General features: G+C 42.0%; 2 protein-coding genes across 8 annotated transcripts in view; one reads left to right on the top strand and one right to left on the bottom strand.

Annotated features, from left to right (window-relative positions):
- Nucleotides 1–26,876, bottom strand: part of LOC106657087 (F-actin-monooxygenase Mical) — an 83,520-nt gene that overhangs the window by 21,805 nt on the left and 34,839 nt on the right. For all 7 annotated transcript variants that reach the window (XM_023458957.1, XM_023458959.1, XM_023458953.1 and 4 more), the window contains one exon: nt 12,626–12,672. The gene's annotated coding sequence lies outside the window, so the exon portion shown is untranslated. The remainder of the gene's footprint in view (nt 1–12,625; nt 12,673–26,876) is intronic.
- The window catches only part of LOC106656794, a 29,839-nt gene continuing 3,590 nt past the window's right edge, over nt 628–26,876 (top strand). The window contains exons 1-7 of the mRNA XM_014377945.1: nt 628–645; nt 726–840; nt 898–1,162; nt 1,229–1,351; nt 1,417–1,507; nt 1,571–1,710; nt 1,774–1,906. Of these exons, the coding sequence (XP_014233431.1) occupies nt 628–645; nt 726–840; nt 898–1,162; nt 1,229–1,351; nt 1,417–1,507; nt 1,571–1,710; nt 1,774–1,906 (885 nt within the window). The remainder of the gene's footprint in view (nt 646–725; nt 841–897; nt 1,163–1,228; nt 1,352–1,416; nt 1,508–1,570; nt 1,711–1,773; nt 1,907–26,876) is intronic.

The following is a 26,876-nucleotide window of genomic DNA, read 5'->3' as shown; positions in this document are numbered from 1 at the left end:
TTTAATAGTAAAAACCTAACATTTTATACTTTCATAAAAGTATTTTATAAAAGTATACTTTTGTGGCGAGTGTGTACGTAACCATTAAAGTTTGAATAAATGTAATATAAAATTTATTTTCAATACCGCAAGGTACATATTGATTTAAACCATAATATAATGTATTAACACAGATTTTATAATATTTAGCGAAACTAGGGACGACAGCGAATATTTTTCAGTTTACATTCATTTCATTCCACAAAAATTCAATCATGTCGACTGAAGTTTGGATCAATATACGCAGTAATAAAGATTATTTAATTTCAGCAAAAGCTTTATGGGAAACAAAGTTAACGTGGATTACGAGAATCATGAAGATTACTTTTTTATACCCTTTTCAAAATAGAAGTATACAAATAATTGGAAACATTTCTATTAGTTTGTATTTATTGGCTTCACTCACTGTCACAGTAAGTATTTGAAAGATTTCACTGGCTGCATGATGTGTTAAAATAATTATCATTAATTAAGATCTTGAAAATCATCGGAATATTAAGAGAAAATCCAACGCTCAACTCGACTATGGTTGAATGTATATTTCAACTACTATCTTTTGTCATAATAATATTTTGTTATTTGCGCATGATGGTATGCAAAGAAAAGGTAAGTAACATAAATGATTATTATGCAAATATAAAGATTATGCGTAGTAAAGAGAACGAAATTTGATTAATTTTAACAAGATTCATACTTGTGCATTATTGATGGGTCGAATGTGTGACACTAATGCTTGGGAAACCCAAGCAATAATGTTCAAACCATTGAAAAAAGGATACCGTATTAGCATTTTTCAAGCAGGTTAGCATTAAGATTTTCAACGGTATGCTCAAATTGACTTAATCCGAAATTTTTTAGTGGCGATGGTTATTTTATGCACTAGCTTTGGAATATCACCGATAGCTATTCCGTCTTTTTTAAACAGGGTACTGTCAGGAAATCAGACTCATGAAATAAATTTACCTCTCCATACAGAAATGCTTTTGAGTGAAGATGAATACTTTTATCAAATTTTTGCAGCCCAACTCACATCATTATTTATTTATGGTTTATTGATAAGCGCGATAAATGCTCTTCAATGTTTGAGTGTAGCATACATTATTGGCGAAATACGTATATTGGAGTATGTGATGGCTAAAAAACTTATCCTTAACTGAGTAAAGTTTTCATTGTCTATCTTTTTTAATAGATATTTATTACATAAAATGTACTTGGAGTACAAATTCAAAAATTTGGTTGATGAGAAGAAGAGAAACAAATGTATTTATGAACAGCTCAAGTATTTTGTTGACACGCATCGAATTTGTATCGAGTAAGTATAGTTAATTAATTGCAACAGCTTAAGAAAATTGATACATTATATTCGCATGGATTTAGGTTTTTCAATATTGTTCATGATATAAGTAACATTTTAATATTTGGTATATTAATTGGAGCAACTTGTATTGTTGTCTTGACGGCTACATCGGTATGCTTTAAATCGTTTGATATATTTGAGTTATTCATTTACTAGAATATGTTCATCTTTTAGATGATCATTTTAATGGAAACAGATTTGACAGGGTCAACGAAAATGTTATTTGCGTTTTGTGTAACTATGTGTGCTATAACTTTTGTTTGTTTTCCAAGTCAAATGTTAAAAAATGCAAGTGACGATCTGATGTTCACTTGGTAAGTTTTATACAAATTACTGGTCTTCAAATTTCAATTCAGCAAATAATCATTCTTTTCTAGCTATAAAATGAATCGTCAAAGTTACCCTGCGAAAATACGGAAGATGTTATTATTCATAATGGTAAGGACTGTGAAACCTTTTGTTTTAACTGCTGGACCGACCATAGAATTGAATTTAGAAACCTGCAGCACTGTAAGCCTTTTTTCTTTTCTTTTACATGAAATTTTCTAGATATTACGTAATAATTTCAATTCAAACTATGGTTTTCAGACAATAAAATCTTCTATGTCATATGCAGCAGCTTTTAGATCTTTTTACACTTCATTATAATCTTTTTCTTTCTCCAAAGTAGTTTTGAAGATTTATTGTTTTTTTACAAATAAATTTGGCACAATAAGTACGCCGAGCACAAATGCAAAATCTTGATTCATGGAAAAAGAGAAAAAGATGAATAAAATGAAGATAATCACTGAATTCAAAACTTGATTTTATAATTTTCTACATTTAGAAACTGTATCTAAAATAATGTAGGTCAAAAAAAATCAAAATGGTAATATGTTGTAAACCGAATGCATGAATTTTTTTGAAGGCTTTAAATTTAAGTTTCATGGCACATTAAAATTTTTATCATTTCTACCGCAGTTTGCCAAGTTTTCATGGACATTATAGTGTTTTATATCGATCAAAGAATTTTTACATTATTTTACATTACACAGGGAAAATTTTAATTTTTGTAATAATATCACCACGTTAACGTCGTACTGTCATAAACTTGTTCAAGTTTTTGAAATCAAAATCATAAGTGTATGTAACATCCTAAAATTAAATTATGGTTTATGGGTCAACGATTCGATTATTATAATTACGATTATACAGAGGGTCAAGATGTAGTCGAGTTTGCAATCACTCTAATAATCTGTGCGTATTTCACTTGTAATATGTAATACGATTAGAGTCTACGTCTGCTAGTAGTAGAGGGCCTGGCTCTCGCGCTACGATGCGGCAGCTATCTGCCACGACAGGTTCTTTGAACTCATAGGCTAATAGTTTTGTAGATCACTTGCCCATTAAACGAAGCACCAAAAGAGGGATAAGACTCGACAGCGTATCTATCTTGTATACAGGTACTCAAGCTTATCCTTTCTGCTATGGTGCACATCACGTGCTTCTGTTCGTACACAAGCACTTCTATTTATAGATTAAAAAATGTATTACAGGTTCGCTCGCGCTCGCGCACACACACACGCTTTCAATTATACGCATGTACGTGTAATACGTAATTTTTACATTCGATCGCGGTCCGATTTTTTTTCTTCATCCGTCCTAATCTAGCTCGTATAATTTTTTTTTTATATCCTCCGCGTATAATAATGAAAAACGCAATCTCCATTGTACACAATCATTATAAACGTAAAAGAGCGAGCGCGCGATAGAGAAAGAGGAAAGTTTTTCGCGCGGCGTTAAAAGGAATTATCTGCTCCGTTCCTTCTCTCTTTTTTTTTCTGCTACCGCGCAGTGAAAATGTTTTTCGAGTCCTTTTTTTTCTCTATACTTGTGCAGCTAGCCCCAACTCGAGATATGTACTCAACAAAGCCTTTGCCTAGACCGGAGTAATTATAGAGCCAGACTGCGCGTTTGTGTGCGCGCACCCGCAAAGCAGCTCGCATGAAAAACCAGCCGCGTACGGTCGATGATTGGGAGAGCTTTTGTCGAGAGGGAGAGAGAGAAGTTCGTTAATTATCCGAAGAAAAGAGTTTGCGCTCGCGAATTAATTATTATCCTATCCTCTCGTGTTTTAACCACAAACAGCACACAAGCTCGACGGCGCTTTAGTGCGTATTATATTTATAATGTATACCCTTTTAATTGGCGAACGAAAAAAAAAAGTAACGTGTGAATCGCCCTGGAAAATTGGCAAATTAAACGAAAATAAAACGCTGCGTCGCTACAAAAAAAATTCAAGTTCCGATCCATCCGTGTATTCATTGCGGCCTCTCGCATCAAAGTTCAACGACGATATATATAAACAGACGATCTCCTGGTCGGCTGCAAATCGACAATGCCAAGCTCGCTTATAAGTATGTGTGTGTGTGCGCACGTTTGCACACGTTATGTGCGCTTAGGCAATGCGCGTACAATGATGTATATCGAGATACTGGATATGTGCCATCGTCGTCGACGATCTGCGTGCAGGGCCTTAATACGCAACGCAACGAGCGGCACGCACGCATTCGTGAACTCTTGCACTACACAGAGAGAAGAAGAGGAAAAGAGAAGATGCAGAAGCTGTATAGGATAGGCAATAAATTTGTCAAACGATTGCGCGAACTATTCAATCGGATCTACGGTATATACTACGTGTGCAACTGCTATTGATAAAGAAAAATTGTAACATTCTCACGATGATTATTATACTTTTCAACGATCCACTATATGCGTTAACATAATAGTCCAATACGAGTACGCGTGCGCAAGTTATGTAGGATAAACAAAAGATAAAAATAATGAAGAGACTCGAATCGCAGGTAATAAACGTGTGGTAGCGCGCGATTTCCGTATACATACCACCACCACAACCATGTACGTATACCTATATGCGTTAGAGCTGCTGCTGCTGCTCTTATTCCACGATCATTAGAACAAATTGTTTCTATACGCCAACGACTTTGCCGTATAATAACACGTCACGAGCGTTCTAATTCTAGATCTCTTTCTCTCCTTTTCTCTCTCGTACTCTCTTTCGCTATCTCGCTCCCACACTTATTTGTTACAGCTGCCACACACATACACATACAAACAATATAGCATAACGTTGTATACAGTCGAGAGTTTTAAAAAGTTGTTACCGCAAATTAGGAATAATTATCGGAACGTTTCTTTCTCTTTCTCTTTTTTTTTCTTCTTAATATCTCGACGCGGTGTAGTAGGTAGATTGTGTACAGCGCGCTCCGCTTCTGTATATGCGCGAGTGGTATAACCCGTATAGACTCTTGATATTAGAGCTTTTTTTGCGCACCCGTGTTTCACGATTTATATCCTCGACAATGGCAAATGATAATCGAGCGGCGCGCGGCAGCGTGAAAAGCGTGTCGTTTAAAATATTAACGTTTTGCCGACTTTCTCACACACACACACACATTATATTATACATATAAAAGAGCTCGACGCAGCGAGTTAACTCACACACACACACACAGACGTAAACACGTATGTATAAATATAATATTTCGCTTAGCGTGAGCGCGGCAACGGCTGCGGCAAAACCTATATAGGCAAACACACATAATATGAAAATATACTTTTCGCTCTGTAGTGTGTAGTGTGTGTGTGCCATATACCTGCGGAAGCGCAACTCGGCTCTAATGGCATTCGGCCTGTGACGACCTCTTTTTATTATATTGAATATATATTGCTCCGTGGAGATCGCTACCTATACCATATATCCCGCGCACATTTGAATGTACGCGCGCCTCTGATAATAATATACGCGTGCATTAATTTCTTATTAGACGCGTATCGTATTCGTAAAGACACGTGCGCGCGCATTGGTACGCGAAGAAATTGATCATTTCGTTGTACGTACTCTTTTTGTTTACTATGTTTTTTTTTAGTTTTTTTTTTCAAAGCCAACAGGATGCTGAGTTAAACAGACAGAGAGAAAGAACATAATAGAGGCACGTCGCGTCGTTTGTTGCGAATTAGAAATGGTCCGCGCGCAGTGCGCGGAACCATAGAGCTGAACGGCGCGCGGCGCGCTGCAATAATTCTCCGGCAAATATGTAGGTTAATAATCTTCCTGAACATGTGTCTTTCTCTCGTTTTTCTCTCTTTTTCTTTCTCGCGGCGTGGAGTTAACTCAAGGCTATGTACCTACTGCTACTACTGTTGCTGCGTACTCCACACAGTCGTAAAAAGACGCCGCGAGCAAAAAAAAAAAAAAAAGCTCGCGCTCTTGTGTGCGATTCAAAAACCATTAATTAAACCTCGCGCGAGCGCCGTGCGTCTGCCTTTTTTTACATTTTTATTCCATCATCCCTTTTTAAAAAAAAAAGCATACGAGGAAAAAATTAAAATGTCATCGAAGCTCGAAATGTGTCCTCACTTTGCGCCGCGCCACAGCGCAAACTACGTGGGTGTAATCGCGAGCATCAATCGCGAGCGCTGACTTTAAACCGCCCGACCCAGATACATCGGTAGCGGTGGCGGCAGTGGCACGCACGAGGCCAAAAAATGCAGCAACACCTCCGCGCGCACGCACACAAAATTGCACGTATGCCCAACATCATCATCTTGATCGTCATTAAATTTGCATGAATAAAATTCGAACGTACACAACGTAATATCATTTGTGGTAATATAGGTACCTATGGTTATAAATGGATAAAACTGCAAACGACACTACGATGTTGCTTTTTTTCCCTCTCTTCTTCTCTGTTATGACTTTATTATCGCAACACCACTGCTGTCACTGACGATCCCACTGACGAGGATAATTCTCGCACTCTCGTGTATTATTATTTTATCATTAAAACTGGGCACCTGGAGCGACGACACTCGGTGCCTCATGTTTTTCCGGGCCTACGTATTACACACACACACACTTTTATTTTTTAATATATACAAAACTGCACCGTGCGCGACTTTTTCGATCGCGTGTATATAAAATTATATTATTATCGTATATGTACACCGCGAGCGCTTTTGGTGTGTAAGGGATCGTCTAAACATTAGCGCCCAACTGAACGAACTTCGCCTGGCGTAGTTAAAGAAGATTAGAAAGACACTTTTGTGTGTATGTACGTGTGTATGTGTGTGTGTGTGTGTGTGGGGATGAGACGACACACGACTTAATTTCTATTAATAGGCAGCCCAATCCTCATGAGTATATCCTATACGTGTGCGGTAAATGTGTGTGTTTTGTCTTTCGTGTTTCATAGATATATGTGTGCCGTGCAACAGCACCGTTCGTGCCGAGGCAGATGGAAGTAGAACGAGCAGAGCGACCAATTTTGCTTACCCACCGATTTTTCCCCTCCCCGCACACTCGAGAACATACCCATATGATATATGTCTATAATACGTGTGTGCCACTCTCTGCCTCGCGCGCGTGTACGATTAATGTCCGATTTCCTTCATTGTTTCGCGCGTCTGCAGGTGTGTCTACGGGTACAACGTTGATTAACAGTACGAAAAATGAGCAGAAAAAAAAATCTCGGATTCGCTTCGTAAACACCGAGAGCAGCAGTGGTTATATATATTCATGGAAAGTTGTTATAATTTTAAACGCTTATTAAGACGCCAGCTATCAGCTGCGGCTCTGTGCTCGAATTAATTACAAAAAATTTTTTCTCGCGATTTTACAGTCGGATAATATACCTACGCGCGCGCGCGCGTGTGTGTGTTTTAAGAGCAAAACTCGCTCGACGCGAGTAGTATTTTACTATACGCGCTCGCCGAGTTTTCTATTTTCGATGTTAATACGCGCTCTCGTGTGCTTCGGCGGTATAATATACTATACTATAACGATACGTGTGCGTTGCGACGCGCGTAGTGGTGCTGGTGCGTTATGATAAACCGCGTAGAACAGGTAGAAAAAGGAAGGAATCGCCTTTAAACGCATATTAAAGCCGAGAGTAGATTGAGACAAATGAGCGAGAGATTGGATCGATGGATTGGCCGAGTTTTTACAGACCTCCCCCACGCGCGCAGTGTAATAGAAAGTCCAATGCGTTATTGTGTACACAAAAAATTAACGTTTGTACAAGTGCAGCAGCAGAAGTGAAAATCTCCATCATCGGTCAGCAAATGTGTGCGCGTGTATCTATGGATTAGGCCAAATATCAATCGTTCCGCCGCAGCAGCAGCTTATTACGATACACACCGTGCTTATTAAGCAATAAAAGAAACACATTTCGGAGTTATAAACTGCGTGTGCTGCATGCGTGTATTAATGTACACCGAGGCAATTACCCTCGTTATCAGTGTGTCGGAGCGCCGTCGAGCGACGTACGTCTCCCCGGAGCTGCTGCGTGCAATTATTCGATCAAAGCACAACGACGACGACTATGACGACGACGATGACAACAAAAAAACGCGTCAAGTTCAAAGCCGCGAGTCGTGGATGAAGAGAGAGAGAGAGAGAGAGAGAGAGCCCAGCTATAAGAGTAATTTTCCAGTTTTACGTCTACAAAAGGAAGTTCCCGATAACGAGCCTCAATTGAATCATCGTGGAACAGACGCGAGAGAGAGAGAAAATATTATACCGTTGCCGTGGGGAGTAGGTTGTTGGCGTGTATTTTTTTTCTCTTCTCTTCTCTTCTTTTTTTTTTCGAGTGAGAGAGACAGCCCGAAGCGCGTGTAATTGCTTTCCAAGGGACTATATAAAACCACGCTGAAATTTGTTTACTCTATTAATATCGATTCATAAAGCTCGATTGGCAATTCTCGAAAGGCGTATATAAATAAATCTTTAATGCCGCGCAATCGAACGAATTACGCGCACCTGTACATTCGAGCGAAAGAAAAAAAAGAAGAATAAAACAATGAAGCAAAAAACCAAAACAAAAGAAAATTATCGGTCACGCTCGTAATCTCTCTCTTCTGGGTTCGAATTGCGAGATTTAGTCATCGTTCGTATTATATGCGACGCGTACAATATAAACGGCAGAAGTCGGGGCACGCACAATAAAGATGACGACGCCGACGACAACGACGACTCTTAGGTGGTGCACCCTTTTATGCACGACGAAAATATATACACGCGCGCGGGCAGCGGCACGTTTATATTTATAGTGACCGAAACCGGCTGCAATGTCTTTTTTTACATCGAGAAATTCATTGTGCATTGTGTGCAGGCAGTGCGCACGCAGAAGAATAAAAGTCGTCATTTTCTAGAGCGTCGTGCGTGTGCGCGTGTGTAAATGCGTGCCACGTCGTCGTCGTCGTTTTTATTTTTATACGAATTATACGTATACGCGTTTACCGCCGAGTCGAAATAAAAGCTCTCTTTATAAACGTGCAATCACATGAAACTACTACTCGACAAAATCAATTTTATTGCGGCTTGTTACGGCGGCGGCTATATCGGGATTTGAAAAATTGCTACTTTCGTTGCTCGAACTTTTTCTTTCGTAGCCAGCGCGAGCGCGTCGATCGTCGCGATCTCGGACACACCTCTCTTCGCGAGCGGGGGCAGGCTGCTGCCGCTGTTGTTATATATGCCGCATACCTACTTATAATCCAATAATCTGAACGAGAAAACTCTCACCGGCGCCCGCGCGCGAACGATGGAGAGCGAACGCAACGAAAACAGCAGAAAAAAAGCTCATTGATAATGATAAAGCAACGGCAGCAGCAGCAGGCAAATCGTACCTTACTACTACAGAGTCGAAAAATACCCAGAGGCGCACTGCGGCGTTACAATGCAGCGAGGAGGTCACGCCATCGATCATAAAATCCATCGCGCGGGGCTTTTCACTTTTGAAGCTTGGATACGAGATGTTTATAAGTATATAATGTGTATATGAACACAAGTTACACAGAGCGAGAGAGAAATGTCGATAAGCACGAAATAGGTAAAAATCAGCGTGTACAGATCTAAAGCAGTTTGTTACACAGAGGTGCTTCTGGATTTTTTTTTATTTGGCTATTTTTTTTTCTTTTTTTGTTACAACTTTAACACGGAGAATTCAAGCCCCGGTAGCGGCCGCTCACTCAGTTCGTTGGAATCGATTTCACGCTTCTGGCGCAAAAATCTATCTCTCAATAATACACAGTATCCAGAATTTCTCTCTGCCCGTGTGCATGAGCTTTTTTTTATCATCTCTCTCTCTCTCTCGTTTCTCTCTTAATTCGTTCGTTTCCAGCAGCAGCAGCAGCACTTGGCGCCACGGCACGAGTATCGTATTATAACGACGAGGTGAAAGTGAAACGATCTTTTTTTTTTCGCCGTTTCCTGAAAAATTCACGCGTGGGCGAGGTGATATTATACACTCCGCACACGTATAGCAGCGCCAGCGGATGTATGCTATTTGCGCGCGGCCGAATTTAAAATGCGCCTTCATAAGTGATTTAAACTCTCGAGTCTAGATGCTCGATTAATCACGACGTCTACGGCGGCGCGCTTCAATAAATGTATAATCTTATCGAAAATTATACACAATGAATGACGAATCGATCGCAAACACCGGATTATGTATAACTCTGAGTTCATACATAAAGGACCTTTTGTTTTCGAAATGCAGTATATAAGAGGCATTGATATCGAGCCAACAACTGTCGCACCAAGCGCGAACGAATGTGTTTCTTCGAAGAGAAAGAAAAAATAAATAATCGAGAAATCTCTTCATGACGAATGCAACAGATGTGTCGTGGGTCTCCGAGATTGCGGGGGTCTTTGCTCCGCATGGTTACGCACAAAGCACATTAACGCGTCGAGAAACAATAGACCACGTCTTCCACAGCGTAAAGCGAAAATAATGAAAAACCCATGTAGTCGCTAACTTTTATGTGCCGTATATTATATGCCGCGCAGCTTTTGTAATATGTCGTTTACTATTTAACTCGTTGTGAGCTTGCGACGCACATCATTGAACGGACATCTTTTAGATCGATGATGTTGCGAGAGACGCCGCGTTGGATTAAAAATAAATTGCGCGCGTGCTTAGCTGTTTACAATTGTATGTGCGCTGCAACCTCGAAAATAGATAATGCAAGTATGTCCTTTGCTCTACTTTTTCGCGTCCATCATCTCGCACACACGTGTACAATATGACACACGTGCACGCACACAAAGAGAGGCCTATAGCGCAGCGGCTATCGGCATTCATTCTTATAACGTTACAACGAGAGAGGCACAAATAGAGAGAGAGAGAGAGAAAAGGAGAGATCGATACGTACATTTATTATACGCCGACGAGTTTGGCGTGCTTTCGAGCCATTCGATCGCGTCGTGCCTTACCATATAAACACAAGCGGCACAGTAGAGTATCACTACTACTACTACTACTACTGAGCGGCACACTCCCAAGCACACGTATATGTATACCGATCGGGCCGCTTTAATTATAGACACCTGACCTGCAGCAGCAGCATGAGCAGCAGCAGCAGCAGCTTGGACTGCATATAAAGTACACCGCGGCGCACGTATACAGCGGCCTTTAAAGTGCGCAGCAGTATAGCAGCAGCAGCGTATATTTTTGAATTATAATCGCGGAGAACGAGAACTTGATTTCGTCGTCCCGCTTATACACGCACGCACACACGTATAAATGCGCAGCGCGGCGGCGATGTTATTATAATAAACGCACGAGCAGCGAAGTTTATAACAAAAGCAGGAGAAAACTTTCGAGTCGCTCGAGCTCGCGAGACGAGAGAAAGAGAGAAGATTTCACCGCCTCGGCGTACTTGTAATACAGTGTGCTGCTGCACTAAGACGACGACTTTTTTTGTCGACCTCTCTTCGTCGCGTCGTCTTTCTTGGCTCTCTCTCTCGCGGCTTTCCCGCGCGAGTGCCGAGCTTATAATGATATTATATATATTTGAGCGTGTGTGTGTGTCGGCGTACAGACGTGTAAACAGACGCTCCAGAGACGTACCTTTATTGAGCAGCGGACGACCTGTCCGCGACGATATGCGCGCGATGACAACGGGGACGTTTACACTTGCTGCGCGCCGCGCGGATACTGATTCGCGTGTATATCCTAAACACTGCGTGGCTCGTAATTGTACTTTTTTTTTTCAATTGTTTTATTCGACTCATTGTCACGTAGATAAGCGATAACCGGCCTGTGGGGGATAAGATATCGGTCAGCAAAAAAAAAAATAAATAAATTAAAAAAAATAAACAATCATTGCGTTTCGTATTCGGTTCAACGAGCTCTCTCTCCCTGACTTACTAGCCTCCCACTGGTTTATTTATGTATGTAGGAATTAACGAGTTTTTAATGCGGCATGTTTACGCCCGGTGTGCCTGCCTACCCACTAATAATAATATATATATGGATCGCGGCGTATAAAAAGCTCGAAAGTTTCTCGTTTGCATTTAACTCGATCTCGCGCTGTGTGTGTCACTAGTGAATTTTGCCTAGAGTCACGTATATTCGCGCGAGTGCGGGGCTCGATTACGAATGCAGCAGCGCGTCTCGAATTTCTCCGAGCCTGCGTCATCCGCGCGCACGCATGCGTGCACCTGTAAATGTATCAAGAGAGTATGTATAGTGCCCTAGCTCACGAAAATGTTTATTACGGGGGGCCGTTATGTACCGGGACACTTTATAAAGCTGCGGGTGAAAAATTTCGTTTTCGAGGATAATCGGATGTACCCAACAGGATCCAACATCGACGATCTCGTCGTAGTTTTTTTACTGGTCTCAAGCTTTTGAACAAAGGAAGAGGGGAAAAGAAAATTAGAGAAAAATAGCCGCACTTGCGGTTAATGAACGTTTAATCGTACACAAACACACACACGCATACCCGGATATGTTATATTGCGCTCATAAGTATATCGGTTACTGGTGTATTTTATACGAAAGCCGCGTGTGCACATAAGCGGCGGTGGCCACGCGTTTAGCAGTGTGTGTGTGTACACGTATTACATTCTCTAATTCTAATTGTAAGCGATGTGTACGAGCGTGTACGTATCGAGAGAGAGAGAGAGAGAGCCCGAGAGTCTTGTTATACGCTTGAATCATTAATTTCGCCCATATAGGCTGTGGCTGCCGCGCGCTGCACTCGCGCCCGGTATCCTAAAATATAATTGCCAAGCCTCCAATCCCTTCGCTATACAGCTCGAATATATTACTACGGTATGCGGGCCTCTCGCGTGCACCATATACTCAATTTGATCGCGTGTTTTACAATTGAAAATTGATATTTTTATTTTTCTAATGTCGATTTTATAAATGTACTTACAACAATTTTTGGCTCGTAAGTCGGCGGCGTGTGTGTATCGATCGGATCTGTAACAGAGAAACAACAACCAAAATGCGTTAGTCGATATACTTATTATGTATATTCGATATTGCGAAATCGCATTAACTGCTCTACTCGCGTTAGATATCGTGTATGGATATGGGTATATTGTGTTAGGGGCGTGACGCAGTTTACGGGACAGTTCGATTTTCTATATTAATATACGAAAATGCGGGAAGTACCTCAGCACAAAGCAATTCGCTAAATTTTCTAATTACTTTGTGAACTGCGCTTTGTGCCTGCTACCCAGCGCTTTTGTCGCTCTATTTACTTTACGAGGAGCTGGGCTGTACTCGACGCGGCCCGCGCTCGGGAGCTTAATAACGATGATTTTTCCTTTCAACTTGAGACATTAAAAATTTATAGAGACATTAATTTACGATCTATGTAATGATTTTTGGAGTCGGAAAAATCCGACCGTAAAACGCACTGCATTAACATCGTTTCACCTCGCGTTCATTACTTTGATGAAATTATGGAGCTCTACGATTTGATGCAGTTGCGACCCAAGGAGGCGAAAAAACTCGTCACTCATTTGAACTGCTACAAGTTTTCACAGCGCAAGGACCTATGGTATCCTATTCTCCGAGGCTACAGCAGGTCTTGTTTGGTGCGTGTGTGCGAGACGATGTCGAGAGGATTTTTCAAGAGGTGGGCGCTGGATCCTTTCATGGAGTTGACGGATTTTCGACTGCCGATTCTCTGCTGCGATATGATTCTCGATCAGCTGATGAACGAAGATTTGTATCACATTTGCTTGGTGGCCACTGCGGATCGAAATGCGTGAGGGCTAATAGCACATTTGCAATGTGTGGTGTATACTATGCAATATATTTTCATATAATAATTCAAATAAATAAATTAAAAAAAAAACAAAGCTTCGATTATTATTTATTGATAGGATCACCTTCTCGACGAGTCGGGTAAAACTCAAAACATCAGGTCACATACCTTCTACAAAATCGTGCAACAAGAGTAAGAGTTAAAAAGATACGATACATTCTCACGCACGAAAATTCGTTTAACCAAGTTTTAATTTTCTCTTTTTTTTTTCTTTTTTCGTATATAATAGCTCTGGCGCGTCTCATCCGCGTATCCTATACACACAGCTTAACGCACAGGAGTATCATTATTATATAAACGAACCCGACACTAGCACTGCGGCACGTGCAATATTTATTTTGTAAATAAGTGTCATTAATCTCGCGCTCACGCGGGAAAACCTCGCGCGTACACTGCAGCGGCGCATTGCATTATTATAAACGGCCACCCGCGCAGTTGTCCCTTTTTTCCCTCCTAGTTCCTTTTTTTCCGCTTTCTCATCTAGGCAATGAAAACGCACGTATAGTACCACTGTACGTATACGGTGCGCGTAATTCGGTTGTATGGTACTCTCGGTACATACCGCAGACCATCATCTTCTCTGCGAATATAAGTTATACGTACGCGCGGGGATGCTGCGCCACACGCGCGCGCGTATATCAAAGCTCGCCATACACATTCTCGAGGTATACGTACATACGATAAGTGCAAAATGAGCAGCAGCAGCGAGCGGCAAAGAAAGAGTTTGCGAAAAAAATTGTGCGCCACTCGATCTCATCTCCATTATCTATCTCTCTTTCTCTCTTACTCTTATACGCGAATGTAACGCACCGCGTGCGCTCGCCGAGCCGTAAACATACACGCGAGCACGGGGTCTCTTCTCTCTTACTCTCTCTCATCTCTTCGAGTTTCACACACTAGCCTACTGTACATCAAAACCTCATCAGATTTCCCGAATGAAAGCCTCTCTCTCTCTCCCTCGCTTGCTCGCTGGCATGGCTCGGTTCTCGCGCGAGCACGTATAAATGTGTGTACACATACGTATACACAGAGAGTCGGTCATTTACGTTACTTCCGCGACGTTGAAAAGACTTAGCTGCTGCCTTTTCGAATCTCCTCTCGTCGTCGTCGTCGTCGTCGACGTGCGCCGAGTCGTCGTCTTTGAAGAAAAAGAAAAACCCGTAATTGAAAGGCCTCTTCTCTTGGAGCTTGGAGGCAAAAGAGCGCGAAGCCTGTAAGGGTCATTTATCGTGCTATATACGAGGCACACACAGACACAAGTCTTGTTTGCGAAATAGAAGAAGCATAAGATCAAGAGCATATATATCCATTAGGTAGGTTAGGCTGGGCCGAGGCACACATAATATAAACAGCTCTTAAAAGACCTGCTGCAGCGTTGCTGTCGCTGTTGCTGGCTTATATAGGTACAGTGTCCAGAAAAATATCGAAAAAATTGCGAATATCTATTCGGTATAATCGATCCGTTACTATTTCCAAGCGCAAGCGGTGTGTTGCGCGTTTTATCATATCTAGGATATATACAGCGACACTACACTTGTACACGTATAGTCCGGGGAATGTAATCGAGAAAAGGGGGTAGACGAACAGATAGCTCAGGTATTCGCGTAGTTTCGTAACTCGTGCCGAGTACTGTGTACGCGTGTTTTTTTTTTCATTTCTCCCTTTGCGCCGGAGTATAGTATTCGATATGTATAAGACGCACGAACGCGGGAAATATGCGCGCGGCTACCGCATCCGCTGCTGCTGCTGCAGCGAGTTTGTGTTTTTCTCTAATTCCGAAACTTTTCAGCTGCGGTATGTGGGACAAACAATTCGAAACCGACACATCTCTCGTATAGCTCGCGTACACACAGCTCAGAGACGAGCTCCGCGAGTGTACGCATACACTGCCCGTCAATTACTTTTGCCATACCTGAGCGAAAAATGAGTAAACTTCAAAGTTTCGTAGCTCAGTCAAAAAAAGTCGGATTGACATTCTGAACCCGCCATTCGAAAGGTATTCACTAGCACTTTAAGGCTATATAAATTGTTATTAGGTTTTTTTGTTTATTCATCAATTTTTATTAACAATTAACGAATAAAAAATATTGCTTTTTTTTGCCTCCGCTATTTCTCTTGCCATTTTAGTTAGAAGGGTCGTAGAAACATTTTGAACCGATGGATTTGTAGGTTTTAACGAGACCTTTAAATCCTTTTTTTAAAAATTTTCCTACGAGCTTTTTTCACAAATATACAGCCCTTTTAGTGCAAAAACGACCCTTTTTTTCGTTTGCATGTACACCGCGTTCAAGGGGTCGTAGAAAAAAATTTTATATACAAAAAAGGTTGGTTTTTATGTGTACAATAAGAAGCAATAGTTACAATCCGTTTCTGAGAAAATTTTTTTTTTTCGATTTTTTTATGCATGTTAACTCACCAGATTGTGTGTGTTAATAAGTGAGTTAACATGCATAAAAAAATCGAAAAAAAAAAATTTTCTCAGAAACGGATTGTAACTATTGCTTCTTATTGTACACATAAAAACCAACCTTTTTTGTATATAAAATTTTTTTCTACGACCCCTTGAACGCGGTGTACATGCAAACGAAAAAAAGGGTCGTTTTTGCACTAAAAGGGCTGTATATTTGTGAAAAAAGCTCGTAGGAAAATTTTTAAAAAAAGGATTTAAAGGTCTCGTTAAAACCTACAAATCCATCGGTTCAAAATGTTTCTACGACCCTTCTAACTAAAATGGCAAGAGAAATAGCGGAGGCAAAAAAAAGCAATATTTTTTATTCGTTAATTGTTAATAAAAATTGATGAATAAACAAAAAAACCTAATAACAATTTATATAGCCTTAAAGTGCTAGTAAATACCTTTCGAATGGCGGGTTCAGAATGTCAATCCGACTTTTTTTGACTGAGCTACGAAACTTTGAAGTTTACTCATTTTTCGCTCAGGTATGGCAAAAGTAATTGACGGGCAGTGTATATATATATAATCTTTTATAAATCGAAAAAAGAAAGAAGCAGCAGCGTGTGAATTATGGGTATATACGTATACGCGACGTGTGTATGCAGCGCGTGGAAAGTGTCAATATCGTGTATAGAAAATCGGCACATTTTGCGCACAAGTACACAGCATCGGCAATGTAATCGGTATATAAGGCGCGAAGATTCACGCGCGTACGTTATATGTTTTCTCTTTTTCGCGCGCGCTCCTTGCCCAGAGCAGAGATATAGCTAATTTGCTTTACTCATCGGCTTAAATTTGAGAAAAAGAAACGCGACGACGACGAAGACTCCTCTCTGGTGCGTCTGGCTGCGCGTCGAGAAAGTACCACAAGTTACATTGTATCGTTGTGTATTAGCAATCGCTCCGCGGCTAGAGAGCCTAGATACGCACACAGAGCCGAGCATCCGGTATTCCGCAATTTTAGCATGTGTATACATTTAGTTGTGTACTACACGTACAATATACACGCAGGTGTGTATATATGCATGTGCAGCAGCAGCAGCATGTATGTATGTACGGGTGTAATAAAATCACGTAACCCAGTGGTAAGATAGCAGCGGAGACAATGAGGAGCCTATTCCAATATGTGCGTGTGTGTTGCGGTTATATAGCACTGCGCGTTCGCACGCACGCCGTGACTCTATCTCTCTCTCTCTCTCTCTTTCTCTCTCTTTCTCTCTGTAGCCCCGCGACTTTTACATAATAATTATGCGGACGCGCAATTAGTCGGAGCTATATATAGTAGCTTATATAGCCTCTTCTTCGAGCGTTAGATGTGCAGCTAGGCGCTAGGCGACTGTATTATGTGCCACAGATCGCACGCGATATCTTCTATATGCCGCGCGGTGCACGCACAACTTCCATACACTCGTTTTTCTCTTTGCTTGTGTATAGGAAAAAATGATCGAAGAAAAATCTCAGAGAGAGAGAGAGAGAGAGACAGAACGTTGATTAGAGAAAAATCCACACACTACGCGCAGGCTGCTTATTTTCTATAAATATAAACCAATAAGATTATCACGATCTCGCGGGGCATACGTACGTATATAATCGATGCCTTTGCCATTTCGAGGAAATGTAAACCACCGCCACCGCCGTCGAGCTTAGACCGTGAATTATCGCGATCACGCGAGTCCAGCGGCAGCAGCATTATATGGAAAATGCGAATTTTCTAATAATTGCCCAGGCTGCTGCTGCTGCTGCTGCTAGCTGCGTATACGTATATAATAATTACGGGGCCGCTTATTAGCTTCTACATATTTACGCACTTTCTATAATGTTCCATATTAATAGCACTTGTATGTGTACGGGCCGAGCTGGTTAATATATTTTAGATGATAATTTTCCCCGGCCGAGTACCGCAGCTATTTTTTTTCTTCTAATATATTTTTTTTGTTCTCTCCTTTTTTGCTCGATCGGGCTTGCGCGCCGAGCGAGAGGGAAAGAGATAGATAGATAGAGAGAGAGAGAAAAAAAAAGTTCTATCGCGCGCGCACACACATACGCGAAACACGTTTCACGCTCGCTCGCAGGGAAACGAGTAGATCTCGTTTTCTAGCGGTTTTATAATAAAAGTGTCGTATCTGTTTTGCACGCGCGTGCAGATGACTCGATAATTTTCATGCGCGCACGAACGAACGCACATAGGGACAGCATCAGCAGCGAGCAAGCCGCGCAGCATCGGCAGCTCTCATAAATAAGGCGAAGATTTATTCGTGCACCATAGCGAGCCAAAGATGCGCCAACGCGTATACGCATACGTATATGCATATTCCGTAGTCAGCTCGGGCGCACAGGTCTCTAATGTAACTGGACTTTTTGGAACGCGCAGAACTCGCGCGACGCGTACATACATTATATTATAATGTACGCAGTTTTATGATATGAAATCGTTCTCGTTATATACCCGCGAGTACGTAAAATAAAATGATAATGATGTATGCTGTGTCCGCGAGCGCATGCGAATCGCGTCACACGATCGTCTCCAACAATTAGCGCGATGAGCTTCGATCGACCAACGAGCGAGCGAGCGAGCGAGCTGCACACATTTTTCATATTTCATTAAATAAAAAGCAACTGGCGACGAAAAAACAACAACGAAACAGGTGAAGTAAGTATACGCGATATACTTGCGGCGCGTTTCGCACTGCACACTTCGTGTGTCGTGCGTATATATACGTATGGCGCCTATACGTAACTCTGCTGCTGCTGCGCCACTGCTGTACACCGCAAGGACATCGAACTCGAAGAAAAAAATATAGCTTCACGGCCGGTATTATTGCAGCAGCACGTGTATACGCTTTGCGTGTCGTGCTGTATGTATACGAAGCTCGCGCGAGGGACGTAATGCATGCATAAATACGCGCAGGTATGAATTTATGACTGCAAAAGGGAGAGAGACTCGAAGGATTATATGTTATTTTCAAGCGCGAGCAGGAGGGAAAAAAATGAAAGGAGAGAAAGAAGATTATTATCGCCCGAGACGTTGTACGGAAAATACGTGAGAGGGTAATTGTTGGATCGTCGCGGCGCGCGCGCGCGATGTGTTAATAAAAATGAAGTTAAGAAGATTAAGTGAAAATGAAGTGAGTATACGTGTATAACTTCGTTTCAGTGTCGAGGAAACGTTTTCGATCTTTTTCTCTCTCTCGTTTCTCAGCTCAGCTTCGAACGTGCCAATCATGTTCCCGGCTTCTCTCCCTTTGACTTCTTATACAGTATTCCCTCTCTCTCTCTCTCTCATCACGCGTGGGTTGCTGCTGCTCCTGCCTCGTCAGCGTTCATATACACGCTACGTATTTACGCAAAAACAACAAGGGGGTTGTTGGCAAAAGTTTCCTCTGACTTGCTGCTGCTGGTGTAAAGATCCGTTGCCAAGGTTATACATCGAACTATATATATTTTACTTCTCATTTGCAACACAACGCAACGAGGCCTGTGCGCATATCGATTCAAGCGAGAGCAAGGGATGCTGCTGCTATGTGTGTTACGCTGCTATAGGCAATTCTTGCTGCAGGGGGATTACTTTGCTCGATAATGGCTGCAAAAGCCGAGTGTCGAGCTTTTTCGGCACGATATAGAGTATACGTTACGACCGATCGATTTGGAGATTCGGAAACGTTTTTTTTGTAGATTTAATCAGAGAAATTCGCAAGTGTAAACACGACACTCGAGTGTACAGCAGATAAAAAAGTATCGATGTACGTTTGATACAGTGCACATTTTCGAGCGCCATCTCTGTCTCTCACTCTCGCCAATACATACTGTATCGAGTGTCATCACGAGATTACTACTAATGCGAGAGTCAAGCACTATCGGGGCGCGCGCGAGTGTATTGTACTTTTTCGTCGGCTTTAGATCGATTTTTGTTTGTTGCTGCCTTAGCTTCTGCCGAGTCTACTGACACAACAAGAACGACGTGCGAGAACCGATCGAATCCGCGCGACCCGAGCATGAACTGGTTCATTTTAACAACGATATGGTGTACACAAGTATCGTTTATTATTCATATCTCGATCGATTGGACTTTTGTGTCTTCCATAACGTCCGAGAATGAAACAAACTGGGTTCGGGAAAAAATTTATCGATATAAGCATCTCGCATGATTCTTCGTCAATGTTATACACTGAAAAAAATCTTAGAGGCAAGTCCAACAAAAGTGGACAGCTACAAAAAGTATTTCTGCTAAATTTACAAAATCTATTAAAATTTAGAAAACTCGTCGATATAAGTATACTTACCGAAATTACTTTGTTTTTGGATTTTGCCTATTCTGACTCTGCGCCGCCCGACGGACGATAGTTCTACTAATGAAAGCTCTGAGCAACTCGCACAAATTTATTCAGCGAAATCGTTAAATTTCTAACTGGCTAAACATTTTGTTCCATAACTTTTAATATTTTTTTGTTGTAATTGAATCCTAATTTCTCAAGTGTTGACTTTTTGTAAAGGAAATTTTATTATTAAAAAAAGAAAGAACGTATTGTGGTAACCGCGCAGGTGCATGCACCAACACGACGAGCTTTTTAGCTTTAAAATCGCTTTGTTTTTATGGTTTTTTTTACAGGACTTAGTCCTTTTACAGGTCTTGGTTCTGCTGCAAACCATGGTTCTTTTGGTGATATTTCGATCTCGTATATGTTGTTGGATAAATTCCAACGAACCATTCGAACTAGTATTAGTCCAAACGAGTAATTTACGTGCTGAGAATCGTGATGAATGTAAGGTCTTTTTTTGCTTTGCGATCTAACGTTATACATAATATAAACGCACTATAATATCAATGCAACAGTCTCTCTATCTCTTTCTCTCTCAGAAATTACGAGGCCTTAATCAAATAATCTCACCTCCTCGAGCCTCGATTAAGACTAGGCCTCTATCTCTCATATTATCTCTTCTATGCCAGACTATTTGTGGATAGCCGTTAATACTGTCCAGACAAGCCTCGTGCGCGCATGTATATAGCGCAGTTACAGAGTACAACCACTGTATGCACCTGTGTGTGTGTGTGTGTGTGTGTGTGAGTGCAATGTTGTTGTGATCCAGACTCGCTTAAATGTGTGCGTCTGGTGCTCTCTTAATTAGAAACACGAGCTGCTCGCGGAAGGAGTCGTTGTTGTTGTTGCTGCTGTTCTTTCTCTGCCATCGATGGGGAAATTCTGATTTGCACATGCTCAACCGTATACACAGAAGCGCGAGTGTGTTCCGTGAGCTGCTGCCATCATGCCACATGCGAGAAAGTCAATGAACCGCTCGAACAGTGGCAAGGGGAGTTGAAAAATAAAAAAACAACCTGCGCAGCGAGAGAATATTTTTTCCTTCGTCCCTTTTGCGTGCTTCTTCTTACACATGATTTTGTGTCAAAGTTATAGCAAAGAAGTCGCGAAGGGCGTTGTCGATTTGCTTATACATGAAAATTCATCGTAACGCGTGTCGTCGTCATCGTCGTGCGACACCTTGTAACCCACATACCGATGCATATAGGCCCTGTTAAACGAAGAAAAGACACAGCAAAAAAAAATGCGATTACGGTATGCTCGGCTAGGCGTGCAGCAGTGCAGGCAACGCGATACATAAGGTCAATAGCTCAGTGTGTACTTGCCTAGTAGGAGTAGGAGTAGTAGTAGTAGTAGTAGTAGTAGTAGGCACCGCGCACTGCGTGATACATAATGCACAGCGTACAGCCGGTGCGCACGAGAAAACAGCACGAAAGCGAGAAGCCTTTTCGTGTCTTTTCTTTTGTTTCTTGTTTCTTTTTTTACATCGATTTCCTCGTCACTCCTCGACTGCTGCTGCTGCTCCTGCTCCAGAATTCGCGGGTAAAACCGAGTTTTTTTTTACGTTCTCCATGTGTAACGTCACGATAACATGCTATATACAGAGAGAGAAGGTCGCCCGCCCCCGAGATAGAGTAAAATGACAGGTGCCCATTTATGCATTAGCATAAGCGCGGGCTCGAGGGGTCGTACTCGTCACGATCGAAATTCGCGCGCGCGTGAGTCAAAGCGCGCCTGCCTGTGCTCCGAATTAGCGTAATTAAGTCACGACCGGTACAGCAATATATAGAAAAATCGTCACGATTGTAATGAACCTCACGCCCGCCCGAGCTCGAACTTTGTTTCTCTGCGTTGTGTGAATGTATTCGACTCTTGCGCAATGTTATTACTTTAAATAGGTATACGGATACAGGCGAGAAGGGGGATGGATCATATATGTAAATGTTATAATTGTAATTACGTGAAAGGCAAATAACAAAGTTTAAATTACATATATATACGAGCTTTGCCAGTGTCTATTTAGTGATCTAACTATACACAATTATATCAAACACATCCGATATAACTTTTTTTTGTCGATTGCCATTTGCGCAATATAATAATGATACGCCGGTGCTCTCTATGCGCCCGAGCTTTGACTATTAGATACAGTATTATATATTATGTATTATCGTTCAATTAACTTGCGGCGGTGCATTTTACGTAACGGCGGCGGCAGTATAACAAGTCGATTTTGTTTATACGGAAATTTTCAAAGATCGAGCGCGCGTAACACACGTACGTCGTGTTTGATAACGACGGAACGATTTTTTTTTATATCCGCCGTATCTATAACCTTAATTAATGTATAATAGTATATGTATGAAAATTCATTACAATAGCTGGGTCAACAGCCGAATCGCTCGAAATTATAATCACGCGGAATATTACTGAATAGAAAGGATCGCGGCGCGCGACGGAAAATAAATGGAAATCTCTGTATGTAACCCCTGTGCTAATCAAATAACCGCATCTATGTAATGTACGTGGCGAGGGGAGCCCCTCTCGTTTATAATGAAAGAGCAATTGTAAAAGAAGATAATAACGAGTCGGCAGCAATCGTATAATCTCCATCTTTTTCTATCCTCTCTCTCTCTCTCTCTCTCTCACTCGTTGAATTCCCAAACTTTCACGTCACATTATTATAGACAGGCATTATATATATCTGTGCCTCTTGGTAGCACTACGCGAGAGGCCTTACAACGCGAAAAACCAAATCTCTAATCGTGTCGAAAACTGCATTCAATCGAAATACTTACACACACATACACACACATATATGCGCTGCACGCGAGATATACTGTATATGAGTTTCATAAGTCTCTCTCTCTGTTTCTCATCCAATCATGAAGTAGTCGAATGTGTATAACACATGCATATGTACGTATACGATCTTTACGTAAGACGTTTATTATGGCTCGTGTGCGTTTTGCGCGCTGCGTCGTGCGAAAGGTACACTTTTATTTTTCGCGCTCTTAATTCATCGCTGTATACACAGAAGGCTGAGGTAGCGTTGCGTTGTATGTATATTGTACATCGAAAATTGGCCGAACGAGAGAGAGAGAGATGTATTTTTTTTTCTTTGCATATAATTAAAGACTACACTTCGTGCCATCATCTCTCTCTGTTTTGCTCATATCGACCTTCGAGCTCACGTCGACGACGACACCGGCCACACGACGACTACGCGACCTTCTCTTTGATATATTATTGCAGCGTCAAGCGCGAACGCGATGATAAGTTTTATTAGATGCGCGGGCCGCGTGCATATGCAATTCGAAACTTTATAATAACGCAGCAGCAGCGCATCGCGGCCGCGGCTCGAAGGTCGGCCTTTTTTCGTACATAGATATATATATATAATATCGAAGTAAGCCGCGCGATTCACAAACGGCACGCGCAAATAATAGCAATTTTGCGTAACGAGCGCACGCGGCAGTATGTATAGTCTCTCTCTCTCTCTCTGCTGCACTGCACGACTATTGTATTATATTCGATAACTGTGCAGCACGGCCAGCAGAGATATATATTATAAGTGTGCTGCACAAGGAAGTAAGAGTAAAAGAAAGAGAGGTAATGACGGGAAATTTGAAATAAATTTGGTCATACACCATGTGTACGTATACGTACCAGTCGTACACTCTAGGATCGCCACGAGAAAGCGAAATTATCCACACGACATTTTCGTACTACGAGCTAAGTAGTTTTCGAGTCATGAACTCGGCGTATAGATTATGATACGTGCTGTGCGCTGCAAGCCACAATCGGACAAAAGAGATGACAATCGCGGCCAATCATAGATGTCCGCGTATAAGTTCTCTGTATATACACTCGAGTCGCGCTTCTTCTTTCTTTCTCTCTTTTTTTTTTATATAAGTAGATATATGCACGGCACACGACACTCTCTCATTGTGTATATCTGATGTCGTTTATAGCCCCGTCGTCGTCGTCGTCGTGCGCGCGCAAATAACAAGATGTATCCTCTACATATACATACATACAACGTTCATTGATTGTCGCGCGGTTATCGAACTCACTATGTACTCGCGAGTGCATTACTCATACGTATACATCGCAGCAGACAATAACGCGACGAGGACGAAGAGCGAACGAACGAAAAAGAATGGTTGACTAAAAAAAAAAAAAAAAAGATATAAAATTGTTTTGCCCGAGCCAAAAGTAAAAGCCAAGCATGGCGCACGTAGTACCATATAATACGTGTGTGTATGCGCGCGAGCGGCTGTGTTGCGCTCATTATATGCACGTATATAACCCAAGACATAGCGAGAGACAGAGAGAGGCTAATTTGCTATTCGCACATGGCTCGGCGGTGGCGGCGACCAATGCGGCTTCGATATCATAATATCATGTGACTGCAGCAGCAGCATGCATATATCGCTGCACATATACTGTCTCTTTTTCAGGTGGGCGAGCTTCGATTCATCGTCGAGCGCGAACGCGGCTAAGACAATAGCAGCGTCGGATTTTCAATGTGTGTGTGTGTGTATGTATGTGCCTGCGAGTCATTATATTATGCTGGAATATTGTTTCGACGTCGTCACCGCCGCCGCCGACGAGAGAGTCGTAGTGCACCGCATACGTATATAAGCCGCAATCGCGCAAAGATATTGAATGTAAAAATATTCCGTTTCATCGATTAATTATTATACAATGGCTTGATTATATTGGCACGACGCGGCGACGTTTGCGCCTTCGTTTGTGCTCTTATACGTATGTGTGTGTGTGTGTCACTGTGCTTTACGGTGTCGAGTGCATACATGCATATATTATAACTATACATATCTATACAAACGTGAGCCAGGTGTCGGTTGCCATAGGCAGTTTTGTAACTTTTGTATAATATCGTATGGGCATAGCTCGGAGTCGACTCGAGAGAGAGAGACAGACCATTGCCATATACAACATGTATAAATATTTTCACCTCCGTATCGAGCTTAATAATGTTTGTATCCCGCGCGGAATGTGTTTGAGTATATTATACTGGAGCAGAGTCGGACACACTCGCAGTCAGTACCAAAACTATATAAATATAGTACTGATGGATCAATGTTATTATTCTCGAGCGGTCGAGTATATATACATTCACTATAGGCGTGATTCTGTACGACTCTGACGAAACACAGCTTGGGATTCGTTATAATTGCGTAAAATATATCGAATGTCGTTCGCTGCGTCGACGGCAACGATAGAACATCGATAGAACATCGATATAGTCGACGTACAGAGAAACGATGTTAGTGCCTCGCTTATATGCGACGAAATGACATCCCACGCTCGGGTAAATTTCGTAATTCCTCTGTGAGATGACTGCGCGTCCAATGTAATAACAAGTGTGTAGTGTGTACACGTAGCTCCGAATTCAATTTTACAACGATGAAAATGTCGAAAAGCTCGAAGAGCCGCAGACACCTCTCCGAGCCGCTCTGCTCTTCTGGAACATCATCCCCCATTAACCCGGGGCCGTTCATAATATTTACACACTTTCTCGCGCGCCGCCGCCATCCACTTATAATACACTTACATTCTATAGGTATGTGTATTTAGGTGCCTACTACGGAGCTTTTCATCGCCCATAACACACACACACACACACACACACACACACCCATACAGACACGCAAGAAGGCAGAGCAGCAGCAGCAGCAGCAGCGGAGAATCGCTGGCAGCACTTGAATTATAAAATAATAATAACGAGTCGTCGTCTAGCTCGCGGCTCACATGGGCCGGCTTGAAGCAGCAGCAGCAGCAGCAGCAGCAGAGAGTTAGAGCAAAAGTGAACTCGTGCGGCTGTACTCGTGTGTCGTAGTCGTCGCACGATCGATATCTCATCTCGCCGGTAATATTATGTGTATGTATAAAGAGAGTCGCGCTCTTTTTCACGCGCACAGAAACGCATATACCCACACACGCTCGCTCACGTATTATACGATATAGGTACGTAACGCGCAGTCTATATAATATCGTATACGATATGTATGCATTATTATTATCGTTATTATCATTATGAGAGAATAACATAATGCAACACGTGCATATATGCGCGTACACACTCGTGTGTCTCTCGTGCGAGTATAGGACTCTCTGCTATCGGGACGATCGATCATCTGCACGAGAGAGGTTTGCGCTAATTACAGTACAGTACGCGACTATATGGAGCAGAGCCAGTACACAGAGAGAGAGAGAGAGAAGATATTACGACGAGTCGTCGTCGTTGTACCGAGCTTCGACTCATATACGCGCATGAAGTACAGGCACACATCGGAGGGAGTCGGACGATGACCTGCGTGCACAAGTCGGAGCAGCGCATGTAGGGTTATAACCCGAGGCCGTCGCTTCTCTTGGCCTGCGTGTTTGTGTGTATGTGTATAGCAAGTTGTCGCTTATTATATATATACGCGCGCATATATGAGCGCGTCCAGCATAAGTCGGCCACCCCGCGCGATTACGGCATTTTTGGCCGAAAGTGTCGTATGTTTAGCTCGCTCGGAAACGTTTACCAAGGGTCAGAAAAAAAATC

Source organism: Trichogramma pretiosum, unplaced genomic scaffold (assembly GCF_000599845.2).
Source record: "Trichogramma pretiosum strain Unisexual culture from Peru unplaced genomic scaffold, Tpre_2.0 scaffold37, whole genome shotgun sequence".
NCBI classification, from domain to species: Eukaryota; Metazoa; Arthropoda; class Insecta; order Hymenoptera; family Trichogrammatidae; genus Trichogramma; species Trichogramma pretiosum.
Note: the sequence above shows the minus strand (reverse complement) of the source record. Positions and strands in the feature narration are given on the sequence as shown.